Source organism: Micropterus salmoides, unplaced genomic scaffold (genome assembly GCF_014851395.1).
Source record: "Micropterus salmoides isolate LMB-PRFRI ecotype aquatic unplaced genomic scaffold, ASM1485139v1 Ms_hic_scaffold_9, whole genome shotgun sequence".
Lineage (NCBI taxonomy): Eukaryota > Metazoa > Chordata > Actinopteri > Centrarchiformes > Centrarchidae > Micropterus > Micropterus salmoides.
This window is the reverse complement of record NW_024044681.1, coordinates 26,839,747-26,860,376: the sequence shown is the minus strand read 5'-3', so window position 1 is coordinate 26,860,376 and position 20,630 is coordinate 26,839,747. Positions and strand designations below refer to the sequence as shown.

The following is a 20,630-nucleotide window of genomic DNA, read 5'->3' as shown; positions in this document are numbered from 1 at the left end:
AAGAACATGATGCTTCCATTGAAAACATTTTCACCACTAAAAGTGGTACCACTATTTACTGATAAAAGGCAGATTTTGGGATTCTTACTGAAGTCCGTTGACCAAGGCAAACTGTGGATTGGATAGGATCAAGCATGTACTGAGACGTACCTGTGCATGGCTTGTAAAGACCTGGTAAATGTATCACCTTTCAGACATGCTGTACTGCACTGTTACTATCAATTAATATAGTACCTCTAAAGGAGCACATTCTTCAGTATAAAGAGGTTAGTTAAAGAAGTAGGATTACATGTTTGAGATTTGCAATATACACAAAAGAAACAAACCATTATGTTTAAACGGTGGTGCTGACAGCTTTGATTGATTGAATGTCTTTTTTGATTGTCAATATAAAAGTGGCGCCTCCAGCAACAGATGCCCCAGCTATAGATGTCATCCATAGGCCTAGTGAACGAAAGATTTTGCCGACTGCAGTACGCTCACTCAATACTGAACCAATTTAAATGTTGTCATGTTGTTGTCCCAATTAGTCACAAAAAAAATAGGAAAATAAGGTCCAGGTAAAAAAAAAAATACTAGAAGCAAAATTATAGCTTAGCTCATTCTGTTAATTACTCAAATTGCCCTATGTTTAATTCCTAGCAAACACTCTGTCTATCTATCTGCTAAGCCTATAGATGACATTTTAATCCTCATTGTCCATAGGAAACTACGTTGCTGGGGTTCATATGGGCCATGTAGGGGTTTCCAGTAGATGGAGAGAAAAGCTTTCAGTGTTCATCTCCACACAGGAGTGCCCTCAGAAACCACAAATGTCCATTTAGGATAAATAAAGCAAAACAATAATCTATAATTAATTGGGAAGTGATTAGTTGGCCCTGACACACAGAAATTGGGTGAGAAAAGGTCCAGCATAAGACCCATAATGTGTCTAGTCATATAAACAACGTATGTAATAATTCATTAGACATTGAACATAAAGTGTTTACTAGTTATAAAGCATAATATGTATTACCAAGGAAGAAAGGACATCATCAAGGGAAGCAGAGTAAATAAAAGTTATATCAAATGTAGCACAAGATAATATTCCCTTAGAAACGCTTGTTCTGCATACTTACATACTGCCAAATAATCCTGTCTTGATATTGAAGAGTCCGCTTCTGCAAACGGTACAGTTTACCACGTTACACAGGGGTGCCTGAACGCCTCACCCTCTCCATCCGGGTCACTGGATTGTACGAGAAGGGGATGTAGGTACCCCTAGCTAACTAGTTTAGCTAACGGTGTTGCCTGCTGAAGTGCCCACACACAAATAAAAACAAAAGTGTTTGCCGAAACCGGTGTGTAAAGATCGCGTTAAAAAAAAATTGTGATTTCTGTTTTGACCTCACAAAACAGGTGCAGGCACGCGGAGGAAAGATTTATATAGATTAACGTTACTTACTACAACTTATTTTGTCTAGCTAACATTAGCTAACTTAACATTGGCTACTTTGCCAAGCTAAACTGTTCGCTTTCATGTAAAGTTAATTGACTTGTACTTACTATTGGCATTCAGCAGATACTGCAAGCTGGCTTAAACACAAGCGGACACTATCTACATTTAGGTCCTGAAAGGTAAGCGTGAGTTGCATCTATGATATTTTTTCATCATGTAGCTTGCGAGCTAGCTAATAGCGAACCAAACAAACGTTAGCGACCGCTGTATTTTGCACCACCGATAACATCAGGTTTGTTTGTTACTAAGCTTCAGGTCGAAATAGACAGTTAGCAGTTTGTTGCCCCAGCACATTTTTATAGGAGGACAAGAGAATGAATAACGCAATAGAAACGCCGACAGACTGCAACGTTAGTTAACGCGTAAAGGGCAGCAAGGCTAACGTTACTAATGTACGTGTCCAGTGTCCTGATGCAGATATAAACCATCTGTGGTGCAGAAACGGACAATGAAAGTGTCAACGGAAAGAAATACATTTGCAATCCAGCAACATATTTGGGTAAAGCTAAGGGTCAAAGTGATATTTTAATGGCTCAGTTGTTTGATCGTCGAGTCAGTGGTGCAGGACACCTGAATGGAAATCACCAGCTTTAAAACAAGAGCTCTCGCAGATATTTAAACCTTTATTTAGCCAATGGAGTTGACAGCAGTAATAATAACTTTAAGATGTAGTCCTTGATGAAATTCAGCATGAATGCGTCACTCATGGAGGATGATTTAAACATCAGAGTAATGTCTCTCAACAATGTCATAAGTCACTCAGGATAAGAAGATGAGCCAAATCCCTAAACTTTAAATGTTATCCATTTAGGATGTCGGACTCAGACAGTGATGAAGACCAAGATCGTCCTTTCTCTCTAACTGGCTTCCTTTTTGGAAACATCAATGAAGATGGACAGCTAGAGGATGACAGTGTTCTGGACAATGTGGGTGTTTAGTATCATCATGATAAACACTTAAATAAAAAATATTGAATTCATGGTAGAAATTATACAATATAAAAGGTACTATTATTTATGAATAACTGTTGTATTTTTTATTGCTTATCTGCCATTTCTTCTCACCACAGGAGTCCAAAAAGCATTTGGCTGGTTTGGGTAATCTGGGTCTAGGCTCACTCATTACAGAGATCACTGCAAATTCAGAAGATGATCAAGATGAAAACAGAGACTCTGGAAATGTGGATGCTGAAGGTTAGGCTAAATATAAAAAGGAACTTGGCATTAATTTAGCCAGGATAAGGATGGAGTGACATTTTTAATATTTCTCCTGATCCAGGTTGGGTGAAAAGCACTGAAGATGCAGTTGATTATTCTGACATCAGTGAGGTTGCTGAGGATGAGACAAAGAAGTACCGTCAGGCCATGGGGTCTTTGCAGCCCAGCAGGAAAACAGGTGATCAACTTACAGCTCCTTAGAGTCAAATTTGTGTCATTACAAATACATACACATATATTAAAAATGTTTTGCATATGTTTTTTTTTTAAGGTGTATTAATCGGATCTCATCTTTAAAAAAAAAAGATATTTCTGTATTGAAATTCCCCAAAATAGAAAAGTTATTTCATACAAGATTTTGCAGTTAAAATAACACCTTTGTACTTTTGTTTTTTTTCACTTTATATTATCATTTGTTTTATTACCATGATTGTCATTCGTCCCTGCCAAGGAATCTAAAATGTTTTTCATTTTTTCACTTTTTTTAATCTATTTTAAATGTTAACAATTTCTTCTAATTCCTTAGATGATGAGGATGATTATGATGCCGACTGTGAGGATATTGATTCTAAGCTCATGCCTCCTCCGCCCCCACCAAGTCTTCCTACGTCTGCTAAGAAAGAGGAACCCCCCTCCCAGAGCCCAAATGGTAAGACCATGTTTACTCATAATTACTCCCTGTATATGTGGCCTGATGTTAACCTCTGTGGCTGCACCTCTGGAGTGAACTTCATCAGGGTGGATGTTATGGTCCCAGGTTTAGATTGCCTCTGAAGAACAGATACTACACTTGATCATTAAGTTAACTCAATAGAAATTCAGGGTTAGGTTCAGGTATTTTAGATCATAAATGTCAGAAGATGAAGTCTTATTGTCTCTCCTTATGCTGTGATCTGACACTGTCTCTCCTCACAGTTGGGGAAGATGGTGACGGCATCATCCTGCCCTCCATCATCGCACCATCCTCTACGGCTGATAAGGTTGACTTCAGCAGTTCCTCAGACTCTGAGTCAGAAACTGACCGTCCCTGTCAGGGCTTGGGGGCTGGGGGCCCCCCAGATAGTCTCAACCTCCCTCTTGCTGGCATCATGCAGAAGGATGCTGCCAAAGCTCTGCCAGGTGTCACAGAGCTTTTTCCAGAGTTTAGGCCTGGAAAGGTAAAGCGTGGCGTTGACAGCCACTGTACTGAGCTGAAATTCATCACAATATTTTCTCATCATCATTTTAAAATGAAGGAGTGCGCAAACACCCTCTATCTCGGATGTTTTACCAGGTGCTTAGGTTCTTACGCCTGTTTGGTCCTGGAAAGAATATGCCATCAGTTTGGAGGAGTGCCCGCAGGAAGAAGAAGCGGAAGCACCGAGACCCTCTACCTGGAACACCTCCACCAGAAGGAGAGCCCATAGAGCAGAGCCAGGAGAAGAAGTCTGGATGGATTTACGAGTACGCACTCGCTCCACCCCCAGAGCAGTGTCTCTCTGATGATGAGGTAAACCATACCAGCGTTACTGGCTATTGTAGGCTCTCATAATGTAAACTAGTAGTAGTCCGACAATTGTGTCCAGCACTTGACATGCTTTTTTGTGCCACCCAGATAACCATGATGGCTCCAGTAGAATCTAAGTTCTCACAAACTTGTGGTGATGGGGACAAGGAGGCAGAGTCTCGACCTAAAGTAGCAGAATGGAGATATGGTCCAGCCCAGCTCTGGTACGACATGCTAGGCGTCTCTGAGGACGGAAGCAACTTTAACTACGGGTTCAAGCTAAAAGAAGAGCAGTCCAGTGAGCCTCAGAAGCAGCACACGCCTAAAGAAAGAATAGAGACTGTACATGAGGTATGCAGACATGGACACCTGTAGCCGTAACACGAAAATGATGCTGATTGCGTTACTGATATTATGTAATGTATTTCTAGTTTCTGAGGCGGGACGATAACGACGATGATGATGATGAAGATGAAGATAAGGACAGACAAGCCCTCGAGAATGAGCTCTTCCTGATGGTCACTCAGCTGCAATGGGAGGACGATATTATCTGGAATGGGGAGGAAGTAAAACACAAGGGCACCAAGACTCAGCGAGCCAGTCTGGCGGGATGGCTGCCTTCTAGCATGACCCGCAATGCCAATGCTTATAACGCACAGCAGGGTAAGACGCCTGGAAAAATTTTAAGTAAATAGGTCTTTTTTTGGTAATTCAAACAGCATACTCTACCCAGGTGGTGTTTACAAAACTTGAAGAACGTTGAAGCAGCGGTACTTGATGGTGGAGCAGCAGGCTTTAATATGTAATGTGTGTAAAAGCCATATAATAATCACTTTAATCTTACAGGTCTGACAAGAAGTAATTCCCTGTTGGTGCCACCTACGCCTCCACCCATGCCCAAAGCTTCTTCAATCTCTGGCTCTAAGCGGGAAAAAAACAACCATGACAATCAGAGTAAGTTTAATATTTTGGTCACAATACAATAGATGCACCAGAGCTTTTTATCTCAGACTAACGTTTCATTTTCTGTATTGTCTTTATTTATTTATTCTTGTCCCTCCGCAGCCTTTCACGAAGAAGACTCTCCCTGGTTCTCCATTTTCCCCATTGACAACGAGGAGTTGGTGTATGGACGCTGGGAAGATAACATTATCTGGGATGACCAGGAGATGGATCACATGCTCATGCCACCTGTTCTCACACTGGATCCCAATGATGAAAATATCATCCTAGGTATATTCGAGAATTCCATCTTGTTGGGCTACAAATTTACCTCTGTTTTTCGTTTTCATTGGGATGTGATGGAAGTTTGTGAACTTTCTTAGAATAATCACAATAACAATAAGATGCTGTGTTTATATTCATACATACTTAATTCTACTCAAATGTTTTTATTTTTAGTCTGCTTATTTTTTGACAAACTGTTGTCTCTTATAGAAATGCCTAATGAAAAGGAGGAGATGACATCCCACTCCCCATCAAAAGAGAATAAGAAGGAAACGGCAATCAAAAAGAGCCGCATCCTGCTGGGGAAGACTGGGGTGATAAAAGATGAGCCACAGCAGGTATGCTGCCTCATCAGGGTAGGCGAAGGCATATGTTTGATTATGAGGTAGGGCTGCTTGATTATGGCAAAAATCCTAATCACGATTATTTTGGTCAATATTGAGATCACGATTATTTAACACGATTTCTCGTTGATTTAGGAAACACCGTGCATTTCTTGAACTTTTAAAATCGAATGCTTAACATTTAAAAATTTTTTTAGATGCATTATACCAAAAATCTCAAATAGTCAATGAAATAAGAAATAGAAATCCAACCCCGCTATAACCCACCGCTATATGACCCACCGCTATAAAGGAAAAGGATGCACCAGATTTATAACACAAGACAAAACAAGAGCGTCATTTGAGAAACAGAATGCGGCACAACAATCAATTTATCTCGATTATCTTCTTTTCATAATTGTTGGAAGTCATAATTGAAAATAAAACGTGATTAATTGCACACCCTGTAAAGAGGAAGCGCAGATATGGTGAAATGAAATTGACAGAATAATTACACCTGAGGCTGCCAGAATCCTGTTCAATCATTATTATGTTTGAGTAATAACTTGGTTCATTTCAAACATAGAAGAGGTTGGAATGACATAACTTTCAGTGAGAAATGGGGTTTCTGTCAACTCAGAACATGTCCCAGCCTGAAGTGAAGGACCCCTGGAACCTCTCCAATGATGAGTTCTACTATCCCAAACAGCAGGGCCTGAGGGGGACCTTCGGTGGCAACATCATTCAGGTAAGCAGCGGTCCACAAAAATAAAGCTGACAGGACATGATCAAAATGGCGGTGCTAAAAATTATAATTTATTCTGTAAATACTGACACAGAGACATAAACCTGTGAAATGTAAAATGAAGCGTAGAATGTCATATAACTTAGTTGAGTAAATGTTGTCTCTTTAACAGCACTCCATCCCAGCACTGGAGCTGAGGCAGCCCTTCTTCCCTACTCACATGGGGCCTATGAAGCTGCGCCAGTTTCATCGACCGACGCTGAAGAAGTACTCATTTGGAGCTTTGGCTCAGCCAGGTCCTCATCCCGTCCAGCCACTGCTCAAACACATTAAGAAGAAAGCCAAGGTGGAGCCCAGCTCAAAACAAGCACAGACAACCTTATAACATTGTGCCACATTAGTGGTGTACTGAGTGGATGTGTTAATATTTTTTCGTATAGATGAGAGAGCAGGAGCGGCAGGCATCAGGCGGAGGAGACATGTTCTTCATGCGAACCCCACAGGACTTGACAGGCAAAGATGGAGACCTGATCCTGGCAGAGTACAGTGAAGAATACCCCCCTCTCATCATGCAAGTCGGCATGGCCACTAAGATCAAAAACTACTACAAAAGGGTGAGTCTAATACTCCAGTCTAAACTGAAGAAATTCTGGTTGTTACATTTATTTCTATTAGCAGAATTGTTATGTATTTCATTCTGGTGTAAATTTTAGATTATCAAATTAAACTTAATGACACTTGCAGATGCCATATTTGCCAGTTGGATAGAGATGTTAACATACATTATGGCATTATTACTGTATTCTTCAGAAACCTGGAAAGGATCCTGGAGCACCCGACTGTAAATATGGAGAGACTGTGTACTGCCACACATCCCCTTTCCTGGGTTCTCTGCATCCCGGACAGCTGCTCCAGGTCAGCACTGCCACAGTCAAAGATTCGGTTTTCTGATTCAGGGAAATATGTGAAGCATCACTGGTCTGTTATCGTGGAAAACTGTCTATTCTCTTTTTCTTTTAGGCATTTGAAAACAACCTTTTCCGTGCTCCGATCTACGTGCACAAGATGCCAGAGACTGATTTCTTAGTTCTACGAACGCGACACGGCTACTACATTAGAGAACTTGTGGACATTATTGTAGTCGGTCAGGAGTGCCCCTTGTATGAGGTTCCAGGGCCCAACTCCAAAAGAGCCAATACTCACATCCGAGACTTCCTACAGGTATGTTCACCTTTTTCACCATGAGTCATGTGAGAAATGCAATTTCAATGCTCTGTGTGCCTTGTACATAGTAGAATCGACAATAAAGTTGACTTTATTCACCTGATCTCTCCCTGAAACTCGAGCTGTTGTTGTTGCAAATGCTCAGCTGTCACATCTTTATTCTGTAGGTGTTTATTTACCGCTTGTTCTGGAAAAGCAAGGATCGGCCCCGGAGAATTCGCATGGAGGATATAAAGAAAGCTTTTCCCTCACACTCAGAAAGCAGCATCAGAAAACGACTAAAACTCTGTGCTGACTTCAAACGTACAGGTACACCACGCTCATTCACTAACTCCCCGTCCATCCACCATTCAGTGATAATTAACATCATTTGTTGTACTAACCTAACCCAGATGTGTTACATCAGGACAGTGTTGAGGTTACAAAGAGATACTGCGTCGTCATATGTGTGCCTTGAATTGACAGACAGGAATCTGAGCAGGGACAGAGCTTTTTACACCTACTATGGATTTTACCCTAGAGGTAAGACGTAGTCTAAGGACAGTGTAAGGACACACAGGGTACAAATGTTTAGTATTTTCATCAGCATGTTTTCTACAATGCTGTTTCTTTGAGAAGAGGTCTACCATACATGTGCCTATAATGGAAACTGACATTGACAATATTGGATAGTTTTTGATCAAAAATAAGGTTGCAGGTATGAAAAGAAATGTCTAACAGCACCTTGTCCTCATGCCAGGGATGGACTCTAACTGGTGGGTGCTAAAGCCTGACTTCAGATTGCCTACAGAGGAGGAGATCAGGGCCATGGTGTCTCCAGAGCAGTGCTGTGCTTACTATAGCATGCTGGTGGCAGAGCAGAGACTCAAGGTAACATTATCTGCCTTGAAATCGCTTCAGATGGTTAACACAAGTGAGTACTGTGACACAGCCTTACTACAAAGTATTTCACCCCTTTTAGGATGCTGGATATGGTGAGAAATCCTTCTTTGCTCCAGACGAGGAGAATGAAGAGGACTTTCAAATGAAGATTGATGATGAGGTGTTGATGAAGTGCTTCCTCATAATTAAGTTAAGAGCTCCAGTGTTTTTGCTACCAAAAAGCATTTTAGATTTACACCATGCTGATCCTGTCTCACACATCCTAGGTGCGGACAGCTCCTTGGAACACAACAAGAGCCTTCATTTCTGCCATGAAGGGGAAATGTTTGTTGGAGGTTACAGGTGTGGCTGATCCAACAGGCTGTGGAGAGGGTTTCTCCTACGTCAAAGTTCCCAACAAGCCCACTCAACAGAAGGTCTGACCCTCAAAAGCAAAAGTCTGCCACCCCATGTTCTGCCTTGCATAAGGAATAGAGAGTGAAAGCTTTGATCCTGTGCGGTTTTTCAGGATGACAAAGAGCCACAACCTGCCAAGAAGACAGTGACAGGGACAGACGCTGACCTGAGGAGACTCTCGCTGAAGAATGCGAAGCAGCTGCTGCGCAAGTTTGGTGTTCCAGAGGAAGAGGTAAGACCATGGTGATATTAGGGGTGGGGGAAACAATCGATACTTAGATGCATTATGTTGCGACAAATGTGAATTGATAACGTAATGTTGACAGAACAAAAAACTGCTGAAACAGTGAAGGCGGTTAGCGCTTGCAAACATTTCCATTGGCTACGATGGACTGGCGACCTTTCCAGGGTGTACCCTGCCTTTCACCTGATGTAAGCTGGATTTGGCTAAACATTTCCTTTGGGCTGTAGCCTCCAGTATGGAAGCTGGATCAGGATGGAACAGGATGTTTTTTGGCTACTAGTTCAAGTTTGTTTATTGTCATCGGTGTTTCCGACACATAGATTTTACTTGGGCGGCCAGGTATATAAATGGTCGCCCAGGTATATTTGGTGACCCATTTAGCATTTTCTATTACGTTACAAGACGCAAACATAATGGATATTTTACAAGCATGGACCAGGGAAAGCAACAGTGACACCAGTGCAGATGTCATTTGGTACCACGTTGGTTTCTTTTTGGTAGCCGACACCAGAAACAAGCCTCCTCCACATGTGGCACACCTGCTTCTATAAAAACAAATCGCGGGTGGAAAAGGTCTGTCTTTTCAGTGACTTTATAAAACATACTGGAGAGATGGAGGAAGTCAGCAGAGCAGACACATACAGAGAGAGACAGAAAGAGGCTGCATAAGCTGGTCTGTTTGCAGCTTAGTGAAATAAGCTGGAGAATGCCGCACAGGTAGATTGTCATTCTGTGGGAAACACTGGTCATTCATCCACACACCATACACAAATGAACGAAATGCCATTCCTCACAGTCCATGGTGCAAAAAACAAGATCACAATAATCAACATTACAAGACAAGACACGATACAACACAACACAGTAAGTACACTAGACCAGACAAATAATAGAACTTTTTCTGTAAGGCGGAGCCTTATAGCAGCATCAGATGTTAGTAATATTGCTATGTAACGTTAGGTACATTTATAGGAATTAGCTGCATGTCATTACTACCTACTTGGCTGGATCATTAAAAAAACTTTAGCTTTAAAGTACCAAGTAGTCAGACAGTGAGGGGGAAAAAAACACATCCTGTATTGAAAATAAAAGATGCAATAATCGCTTTATAATCACATTGTAGCCCTCCTAATTGAATTGTGAGGTTCCTAGAGATTCCAAACCCTAGGTACCATGCAAGCACATGAAATTCATATAGGAAATGTCTTGTTGGCTACGTTCAGACTGCAGGCCTTAATGCTCAATTCCGATTTTCTCCCAGATTCGTTTTTTTAGTTTGACAGTTCACATTATTGCTTAAATGTGTTCCATATCAGACTCCAGTGTGAACTGTCCACAGCCTGAAAGTGACCCGCCTGCGCAAAAGAATAACACGACGTCGCACGCTGTCGTACAGAAGTTAACAAGGAGCTGTACAATGCAACTGCCCTCTCTCACTCTCTCACTCTCTCTCTCTCTCTCTCTCTCACTCTCTCTGCTGTAAGAAAGGGAATTTGTGAGCAGATGACAGCAAGGTAGAGAAGAAACGGCTCTGTCCACAGCAGGACAGCTGCTCTGGAGTGATGTCAAAGTCACATCAATTCTGGCCTCAGTGTCCAGACTAAAGTCGCATTTAAAAAGATCCGATCCGCAACGGATTTGAACCACATATGAAAGTGGCCCAAATGCGAACAGGAAAAGATCAGATTCCATGTGACTTGACCTGTTCACACTGAGTCACATATGGGCAGATAAATCGGATTTGGGTCTCTTTCGCCTGCAGTATGAACGTAGCCTTATTCATTCCGTTTTTGGAGATTTGTAAATGGTGACACCTTGTCTTTCAGTCTTGCTACAGGGATTTTGTGTTTCTATGTGTGTTAGATCAAGAAGCTCTCGCGCTGGGAGGTGATTGACGTGGTGAGAACCATGTCCACAGAGCAGGCACGTTCAGGCGAGGGACCCATGAGCAAGTTTGCGAGAGGCTCTCGTTTCTCAGTTGCTGAACACCAGGAGCGTTACAAGGAAGAGTGCCAAAGGATCTTTGACCTACAGAACAAGTGAGGCTCTTATTTAGAGTTACATATCTTATTCAAGATTCTTTCCGAGCACACGTGATCACTTATCATTCACCCCCACTACAGAGTGTTAGAGTCGACAGAGGTGCTCTCCACGGACACAGACAGCAGCTCAGCAGAGGACAGTGACTTTGAGGAGATGGGGAAGAACATCGAGAACATGCTGCAGAACAAGAAGACCAGCTCCCAGCTTTCCCGTGAGAGGGAGGAGCAGGAGAGGAAAGAGCTGCAGAGAATGCTGATGGGCGAGGAGAGCGATCGTGACAACAAGGGACGCAAGGAGCGGCGCAAAGGCCTGTGTGAGTGTGTGTTTCAGAGTGTCAGAGATCTTAATGACGCCATGATGACATATCTGCGTTAGCTATGTAAGGTTGAAAATTATTTGTGAATCTAACTGTAAGCTTAACTTTCCCCTTCACTCTATAGCCAGCTCCTTATCGACCAGCTCCCACAAGGACGATGACACGTCCTCTGTCACCAGCCTAAACTCCTCAGCCACAGGACGGCGACTCAAGATCTATCGCACCTTCAAGGATGAGGATGGAAAGGAATATGTCCGCTGTGAGACAGTTCGCAAGGCTGCAGTCATCGACGCCTACACCAGGATCAGACAAACCAAGGATGAAGAATTCATGTGAGTCTCTCACTAATCAAACTGTCTCATCTTACAGTGAGTGTTATGAGGTGGTAATAATATTATTATTGTTATTATACTGTGTATCTTTGTGGCTGCAGACGAAAGTTTGCCGTTTTCGATGAGCAGCACCGAGAAGAGATGAGAAAGGAGCGCCGGCGTATTCAGGAGCAGCTGAGGAGGCTGAAGAGAAATCAAGAGAAAGACAAGATCAAGGGACCTCCAGAGAAGAAGGCCAAGAAGGTCAAAGAGAGACCAGACCTCAAGGTAAAAGTAAGCTTGGCCGATTCAATACTATATTCCTCTCCTTTACTTTTTCCTCACCAGCTCTTTGGTACCCAGCTAAATACAAACCAAACCATTATGTCTATTTGTAGTATTGTTCTTTCACTATTCTTATACTATCACATAGCACAGGCAGATTATGTTTCGTGTTCCTTAATGTTTGCCTTTTTTCGCCAGCTAAAGTGCGGTGCATGTGGAGCCATCGGACACATGAGGACCAACAAGTTCTGCCCGCTGTACTACCAGACCAACGCTCCACCTTCTAACCCAGTGGCCATGACAGAGGAGCAGGAGGAGGAGCTGGAAAAGACCGTCATCCACAATGACAACGAGGAACTGATCAAAGTGGAGGGTACCAAGATTGTGCTGGGCAAACAGCTCATTGAGAGGTAGTAGATTGTTCTTGTTCCTTCTCCGTTAAAAGGAGTTTAGCAGTGATACTCATATCTGCACTCGGGGGAATTTTTGCATGTGCTGCCAAATTCTGCCATTCATAAATGAGCGCAGTATTTTCTAAACGTGGGTCTGCGGACAGAAAGAGTCACTCAGATACAGTTTTAATAGAAGGACGGTCTGTGGCTTCTACCCCCTGCAGTTTCTAACAAATGTCTGTTTCTACAGTGCTGATGAGGTGCGCAGAAAGTCTTTAGTGCTCAAGTTCCCTAAGCAACAGCTCCCACCAAAGAAGAAGAGACGTGTAGGCAGCGCTGTGCACTGTGACTACCTCAATGTAAGCAGTGTTTTACAGCTTGTTCTAACACATTTTGAACTGAGAATTTCTTTAGCTTTTTACACTGTATTTGTTTTGTTTTTTAACATTCACAGAAGCCACACAAGGCCATCCACCGCAGACGCACTGACCCCATGGTGACTTTGTCTTCTGTGCTAGAGAGCATCATCAATGACATGCGGGATCACCCCAACGTAAGACCAGTCAGACACACACTCGTCCACCCCAACATTTAATTGTTCCTGTTTCACCTCTTTTACTGCTCTACTGTCTCATCTTTACTACCTGCGCATTCTCCATGTAGACGTATCCATTCCACACACCAGTCAATGCCAAGGTTGTGAAGGACTACTATAAGATCATCACACGGCCCATGGACCTGCAGACACTGCGGGAGAATGTACGCAAGCGAATGTATCCCTCAAGGGAGGAGTTCCGTGAAGCAGTTGAAGTTATCGTCAAAAACAGTGCCACCTACAATGGTAAAGCTATAAGAACATGTTTATCTCTTGAAAACAGACTTTCTCTGGTTTCAATTAAACTTTCAAATGAATACCACATCAGCGTTTTAAGACTGGTCTCTTTTTTTTCTTCCACCAGGGGCAAAACATCCAATAACACAGGTAGCACAATCCATGCTGGACCTATGCGATGCTAAACTGAAAGAGGTGAGTGTGAATGCTTTGTCCTTTTGCACACCATCCTGCCCTTTTTTTCCAAAATTAACCATTAAACCTGCGTGTGTGCAGAAGGAGGACAGGCTGGTCAGGCTGGAGAAAGCCATCAATCCGTTGCTGGATGATGATGATCAGGTGGCCTTCTCCTTCATCCTGGACAACATTGTTACCCAGAAAATGATGGTGGTTCCCGATGTGCGTCATCTTACCATTTACTTAACTTTAATCAGTTTGAGAGCACTTATCAGTTCGCCTGGTGAATAAGTTAATGATCTGCCTCTCATTCCTTAATTCTCCCCTTCACTATAGTCATGGCCGTTTCACCATCCTGTCAACAAAAAGTTTGTGCCTGATTATTATAAAGTGATCATAAACCCCATGGATCTGGAGAGCATCCGTAAGGTGAGAGTCATGCAAGGTGTAAACCTTGAAACATATATACTCATCTGACATTCTTAACATCAGCGAAACAAAGAACTTTAACAGAAAATATCCCTCTTTGTATTTTTGTATTTCAACAGAACATCTCCAAACACAAATACCAAAACCGTGATGCGTTCCTCTCAGATGTCAGTCTCATCCACGCCAACAGTATCACGTACAATGGTAAATGCGTTAACATCACTGTTATCTTGACCTCTAAGGTTGGTCCCTCACCAAGTTTTATAGAGTTTAAAGATGTATGAAGCACTTTTCAAACTTTATGTGTCTTTCACAGGGCAAGACAGTCCATACACCAAGACAGCCCTGGACATTATCAATGTGTGCAAGCAAACCTTGGCAGAGGTATGTTGAGCCTTTTGACTTTTTTATTTGCCCTTTGAATGACAGAGAGAAGGTTCATGTTAACAACCATGTGTTTATGCAGTAAGTTACATCGAACTAAGGTTACCATATTATCAGAACTGCTGTAAAGGAATGCTTGGAACAATGTAAACATTGTCTTTAACTAAAGAATGAATAGCAGTGCTGGCATACTTTAGACTTATGAAACATGGAGGGTTGTACTTTTTTATCTTTTATTAAATTGCTGCATAATTCACCAAAATGCTTAGATTTGATTTAGACTATGACAACATGTATTTTGACACAGCTTCAGGAGAAAGTTAATCTCTTCAATGTCAAATCTGGATAATTATTATATATCTGGATATTATTATAGCCAAATTTATATCAATAGTATTTTCATGAGCAGGAAAAACATTAATTTGTGTTGTAATTGTCACCTGTATGTGCCTCCAGTATGATGAACACTTGACCCAGTTGGAGAAGGACATCTCTACTGCTAAAGAGGCAGCTCTGGATGCAGCGGACTTGGAGTGTCTGGACCCAATGACGCCAGGGCCATACACACCGCAGGTAGGAGAGCAGCCAGGGCTCAGTTTTCATTTGCTAGCTGGCAGATGATGGTTTCCTGGGTATCTTGCTACACTGACAATAGACTTTGGGCCTCCAGCTGTTTATAACGTGCCACACCAAGTTGTCTAAACATTTCTACGTGCAGTAGTCTCCTTGCCACACCTGTAGTGCTCCCAGCCCTTGTATTTCTTCACACGTTCTCTGCACTAACTCTCCTTTCCAGACTTTCACGTTTCATCTTTACAATCTAGTTTCTTCACTTTCTCCTTTCTCCCACCCTGTTTTTCTCCTTCACTCCTGCCGTCTTGTCCCGTCTCTCCATTTGTGTGTGCCGCTCTGTGTGGTGCTGGCCAGCCTGCTGATCTGTTTGACAGCGGGGCTTCAGGGAGTCTTCCCAGAGAGACCAGCAGCCTTTTCTCTGAGGGACCTCTAGTGGTTGCTCCAGAGAAGAGAGGGGGGCAGGTATGGAGAGAAACAGAAATAAGGCTTGCAACCACATGCCACCTCTCCTCGAACTATCCTCAGAGAAGCCAGCTTGATTACAGGCTTCTGTTAAAGTTATTTCTCACACTAGAACATTACAGATAACATTCAGTGTAAAAATGAGAGTAGTTATTTTGCTTCTTGCTCCGTCTTTCGGCAAGAGTGTTCTCAGACTTTTATCACGTTGCCCCTCAGGGTCGCCACAGTAGAAGACCCGGAGAGGAAGAGTCAGATGTGGACATTGAAGGCTTTGAGGAGGAAGATGATGGCAAACCCAAGACCCCTGCTCCTGTAAGAAAGACAGACTTATCGAAAGGTTATATACATAGCAGTCTAGCTGGATTCCCTTAAAATGTATTAATTTAATTCTTACACAGTTGTATGCGATACAATTGTACGATTTCGTTCCAATCGATTTCGTTCCTTCCTAAAGGTTTATTTGTCATACAGAAAGTGGCCAAACCCCTCGTTTAGTATTTAATTAAAATACTTTTTCTTTATTATTCGTTATTCTTGATTTTAAATCTTATTTACTTACATACTTGCTTGCTTTTCCGCTTGCTTAAGTCTTACTCATTTATTTATGAAAAATTCTTCTGTCCTGTCTATGTAGGCAGAGGACGCAGACGGAGATCTAGAGGACGAAGATGATGACGAGGAGATGCTGCTGCCACCTCGCAGACGGTTGCACAACCCGGAGGAAGACGAGGAGGAAGAAGAGGACGGAAGGTCTCACCGACCAGCCCAAGCCAGTGTGCTGTACCAGGACCTGCTCATGTCTGACGGAGAGGATGATGCCAGCGAAGAGGAGGGCGACAACCCTTTCTCCTGTAAGTCCACCTGCAGGGCTGGGGCGGCAGCAGAATATCGTCACGGCTATACTAAAGAATAAAGCAATAAAAACAGGGGGTAAAAATTAGCATAATGTTTCACATCAACACTAAAACATGTTAAGAAGAATGCATGACTGTAGAATATTCGAGGGCGTCATGTGCTGCATATAGTCATGGTATAAGTGAAAACACCATAAAATATATTATGATGTTTTGTCTGTGTAATATAGATAATTGACAATAATGGATATACTGTAAAAACAATATGGATATAAGTTGACTGTAAGGCAACATTAATCATTAACCTGTCCTCGGTGAACGTCCTGTGCAATCTTTTGTATTGTGTGTGTGTGTGTGTGTGTGTGTGTGTCCTGATCCATTGTTTGTCCCCTCCAGCCATACAGCTGTCGGAGAGTGGAAGCGACTCTGACAGAGAGATAGATGTGCGACCAGCACCTCCACGGAGAGCTCAAGAGACGGCGCGTATGGGCATGGAGCAGGAGGAGAGCATGATGTCATATGAAGGGGACATGCCTGATGAGCCTCACATGGAAGACAGCAATGTCAGGTACAACTGGCCCAGGAGCCAAAAACTCTCACTACTATATAACGGTTCTCAAGAGTGACGATGAGTTAAGTCTCTGAAATGTGAAAAGTAGAGATGCACGAATCCGATCAGCCGATGACCGGAATTGGCTGGTTTTCAGTTTGATCAGCCATCAGGTCAAATCTCTACACATGCTGCACCATACGATTGTTTATGTCATGCGCACAGTGGTAACTACAGTAAACGATTATTGTACGCAAACACTAAAACATTGTCAGCATTGGAACGCTCACAATTTGTAATACCTGTAAGGCCAATAAAAGCTGTGTTTGCACACACAGACTTGGCTTGTGCAGGTTACTCAGGTATATTAACGGTGGTCACAGTAAGCTATGTTTGGCAACCCATTTTAGCACTTTGCAGAGAAACACAGAGAGAGACGTTACCAGGAATTACGTTATAAGACTTGAGCACACCTGTTAGTGTCAATGTCATTCAGTATCACAGTGGTCTCAATTGTTGCGATAGGTGACATCATTAACAATAAGCTTCCGCCAAACAAGGCTCACCTGCTGTCGTGAAGACAAGTTGTATTTTTGGGGCGACTTTATAAAACATACTGCTGACAAAGAATGTGACCAGAGCAGACAGATACACGGAGAAGGAAACAGAGAAAGATGTGTGTGTGCGTGTGTCTCTGAAGGGAAAAGAAAGGTAAGCAGCTTAAACTAGAGTAAACACTAATTAAGCAAATTAAGTAGAATACCCCCATGTCTCAACCACAGTTAAACTGTCATTCTGTAGTTTATTTTCAGTTGGATTTTATTTGAACAAAAAACGCTCTGTCCAGTAACCTAACCTGGATTAATTTTTTATTTTGAGATGTGCTTGAGTGAGAGAAGGGTCTGTAACTTGGTACAGTTTTAGAGAAAATGTAAAAGTTATCTAATAGTCAGTGTTTTATTATTTACAGACAATTGGATGGACCCCAGGAATAATGGCCAATGCTTATGCTGGTGCTAATGGGGATTCTAATAAAGAAAGGGAGAACAAACATGGTTTGTGTATGCTGTCAGATATAGTTAACTAAAGATAAGAAAATCAACTTCAGCCAAAATCCGAATTGGCAGGTCAGACTTTATCAGAATCTCTTTATGTATCTTTATCAAAAAACTACTTTATTAAGTTTTGGGGTTTTTTTCTTCAGGGAAAGATAGACCTCATTTTGTAACAAGAAGTCTCAGGTAATCTATTATTACACCTGAATCCCATTGCTTGTTCTGATGTGATCTTAAAGTTTGAATTCTTAAGATGTCGGTTGATTTACTGGTGGTATCAGAAAATACAGTTTAATACTACAGGAAATACTCGTGGAGCAGCTACTTTGTCAGAAATAGACCAGAAGAGCAACTGCGCAACCAAACGTTGTTTTAATAAAGCAGCGGCAGTAGGAAATGTTCAGTTTGGATAAGCAATAACTTAATACAGCTCTGATACACGGTGAGGTTGATATCTATGAGATGGAACAGAAATCAAAGGATTGAAATCTTTGTTTTCTATGAATCCCACGTGTAGGTAGGTCATTTGAATCAAGCATGGGAATAGCGGACTCCGCCACTAACAATTAAAACGACTATATAGAAGTGATCCCAGAATCTATATATTTACTAAATGACAGAAGTTTAAAAAATCCAACAAAATGCTAAATAATTTCAAAAACGCAGTTTGATTTCATGTAACTCTAAAGGATTACCACTATAAGATCTTGCTTTCCTATTTGACTTCTGTCTCAGTTACGGCAGCTATGAGGAGAGCCGAAGTCAGATGCAGCCCTCTAGCATGGGAAACGGAGAAGACTACGGCATCAGCGAGGAGGAGGAAGAAGATGAGGAAGATGAAGCACGGAGGAGAGGCCCAGCCGTGCTCTCCCAGGTCCAGCTTAGTGAAGACGAGGAGAGCGAAGAGTTCAGATCCATAGGAGGAGACAGCGACATGGACTCTGACAACTAGTTCAGTTGTCTTTTCTTTTTTTTTATACACAGGATTAAGAAAACATGGTTTATAATCCCAGTTTTTAACTGAGAAAATTAGATTTGTCAGGCAAACATTTTGTACATTGTTTGTATTTTGTAAATGATGGGTAATGTTAATAGCTTCCTTCTGTACCTGCAGTATTGGTCACAGCACATTGTAAATTTCAGTTTGCCTTTTATATGTTGAATGAATATTTTGCACCATGAAGTATCTTCACCTGGAAGGTGTGTGTTGAGTTGTTTTTGTACAGTTTGTTGTTTCCACCCAGCCGGCTAATTAAAAAAATACAACATGCTGGAGCTTCTTCTGTAAACAAAAACCATCAAATCATATATTACTAATAACAAATTGAGCGGCAGACCATGAACCATTTTCCTCTAGGTTGAAATTTACATTACATTCATTACAGGAGCACAGTCTGATTAGTATTCTAATAGAAACTTAATTCTCCACTCATTAAAGCTTCCTTGACCTCATTGGTTTATTGAAGTGGTTTTACTCAAAATGGCTCTTGTCATGGTGATCGTATAATAAAAAGAGACTCCAAAAGTGACCAGCTCTGTTTATTTACATATAAAAGCATATTGTAACAGATGTTCTGGGTGCAGGTAAGATAGCGAACCACGAGGCTCATAGCATGTCAACAAAAGATTATTAGATAAAACATGTTGGGCTGTAGGATTTTATTGACTGGGGTCAGTGGTGTAACTATCATTACTATCATTAAAGGCTGCCTTTCATTTAGGTACCTACTCCTATGCTCTGGTATTGTGGATGCGGCCTCAGGCTTGACCTAATCATTTTAAACCAGAAAATCAAGACCTTCCCAAAATGTGTAATTTTGTCTGACCAACAGTCCAAAACATGAACATATTTACAATCATGGTTTTCACACCCTCCCATGCAAGGTGTGAATTGCCAGTGTGCAGCAAGTATTCCATTTTGTCTTTATACGCACTTGGCAAGCTTGACTTATGTGTCTTGAGTGGATGAGAGGTAGCCTAATTGTCAAGCTACATTTGTCAATAATCAATGCACTATTGTTAGTCAAAACAGCAGCATTAAGTAAAAACTAAAATAAATAGTTGAATAAATTAAGTGTATAATAACGTGATTGCAGTCCTCTGACTTCATGTGTTCTATGTACCATCTAATATCTATGAAAACGTTGTTGTCTTACAATTTTAACATCAGCTTTGGTTTCCATGCTTGTTTGTTTACCGTTCTTCTTCTTCTCTTATAAGACTCTTCTCTTGAGTGGCCATGCAAATAGAGAAGTATAGTAGATATTTCTTCTCTAGTGTTTCCTTAGTTATGACTAGTGATGTTTATGGAGAATGTCTTGGCTTCAGTCAGACCACCTCAGCTGCAGTCACTGGATGAATGCATAAACAATACTCAGTGTAACATGTTAAACCTTGTGAGCAGCAGGAGGTACTCCAGACGAAACCTGTACACCCAGCATACAGACTAATAAATGTATCTGTTCCAAAAAGTGTTCTGGATTGACAACATGTTAGTGTTTTTGTGAAATGAAATCTGACAGAAACAAACATTTGTGTTAGGTGTATTATTTGAACTAGCTAATCATGAATAGAAACTGACTTTTGATAGATTTGCCATGAATCAAAGGAGGGTAGGGCAGTGTAAACAGCACTGGTTTTCAGGCGCTGGGACATCTAGTGTTTCCCCTTAAATAATCACCTCAGTAGGTCATTTTTAATTAAGAAAAGAGTTTTGGAAACAACA

At 41.7% G+C, this 20,630-nt stretch overlaps 1 protein-coding gene across 8 annotated transcripts; it reads left to right on the top strand.

The window, feature by feature from the left end:
* The first annotated feature begins 1,232 nt into the window (after window positions 1–1,232).
* On the top strand, window positions 1,233–19,434 carry taf1 (TAF1 RNA polymerase II, TATA box binding protein (TBP)-associated factor). 8 transcript variants are annotated; one of them, XM_038708165.1, is made up of 42 exons: window positions 1,233–1,340; window positions 1,559–1,617; window positions 2,310–2,424; window positions 2,568–2,691; window positions 2,777–2,893; window positions 3,242–3,364; window positions 3,631–3,872; window positions 3,989–4,204; window positions 4,310–4,552; window positions 4,633–4,864; window positions 5,048–5,155; window positions 5,267–5,434; window positions 5,639–5,766; window positions 6,392–6,499; window positions 6,669–6,842; window positions 6,937–7,110; window positions 7,307–7,411; window positions 7,517–7,717; window positions 7,888–8,029; window positions 8,186–8,242; window positions 8,460–8,590; window positions 8,682–8,762; window positions 8,869–9,018; window positions 9,111–9,230; window positions 11,106–11,281; window positions 11,366–11,598; window positions 11,726–11,933; window positions 12,035–12,206; window positions 12,396–12,607; window positions 12,840–12,948; window positions 13,044–13,142; window positions 13,253–13,430; window positions 13,549–13,616; window positions 13,698–13,820; window positions 13,935–14,027; window positions 14,147–14,231; window positions 14,344–14,411; window positions 14,868–14,984; window positions 15,663–15,758; window positions 16,081–16,297; window positions 16,697–16,868; window positions 18,641–19,434. In XM_038708165.1, exons 3-42 carry the CDS (start codon window positions 2,311–2,313, stop codon window positions 18,855–18,857), a joined length of 5,901 nt encoding a protein of 1,966 aa, XP_038564093.1. In that variant the 5' UTR covers window positions 1,233–1,340; window positions 1,559–1,617; window position 2,310; the 3' UTR covers window positions 18,858–19,434. The 8 variants fall into 8 exon arrangements, with proteins under 8 accessions (XP_038564093.1, XP_038564100.1, XP_038564095.1 ...); XM_038708166.1 differs by having other exon boundaries at window positions 1,243–1,340; window positions 1,562–1,617; XM_038708172.1 differs by lacking the exon at window positions 8,186–8,242 and adding an exon at window positions 15,339–15,446 and having other exon boundaries at window positions 1,238–1,617; window positions 12,035–12,200.
* Window positions 19,435–20,630: the final 1,196 nt, after the last annotated feature.

Coding starts and splice junctions, on each gene's coding strand:
- taf1 (XM_038708172.1), top strand. CDS start 2,311: ATGTCGGACTCAGACAGTGATGAAGACCAAGATCGTCCTTTCTCTCTA. Junction 8,763..8,868: donor AAATGAAGATTGATGATGAG/GTGTTGATGAAG, acceptor CACACATCCTAG/GTGCGGACAGCTCCTTGGAA. Junction 11,934..12,034: donor ACCAAGGATGAAGAATTCAT/GTGAGTCTCTCA, acceptor TTGTGGCTGCAG/ACGAAAGTTTGCCGTTTTCG.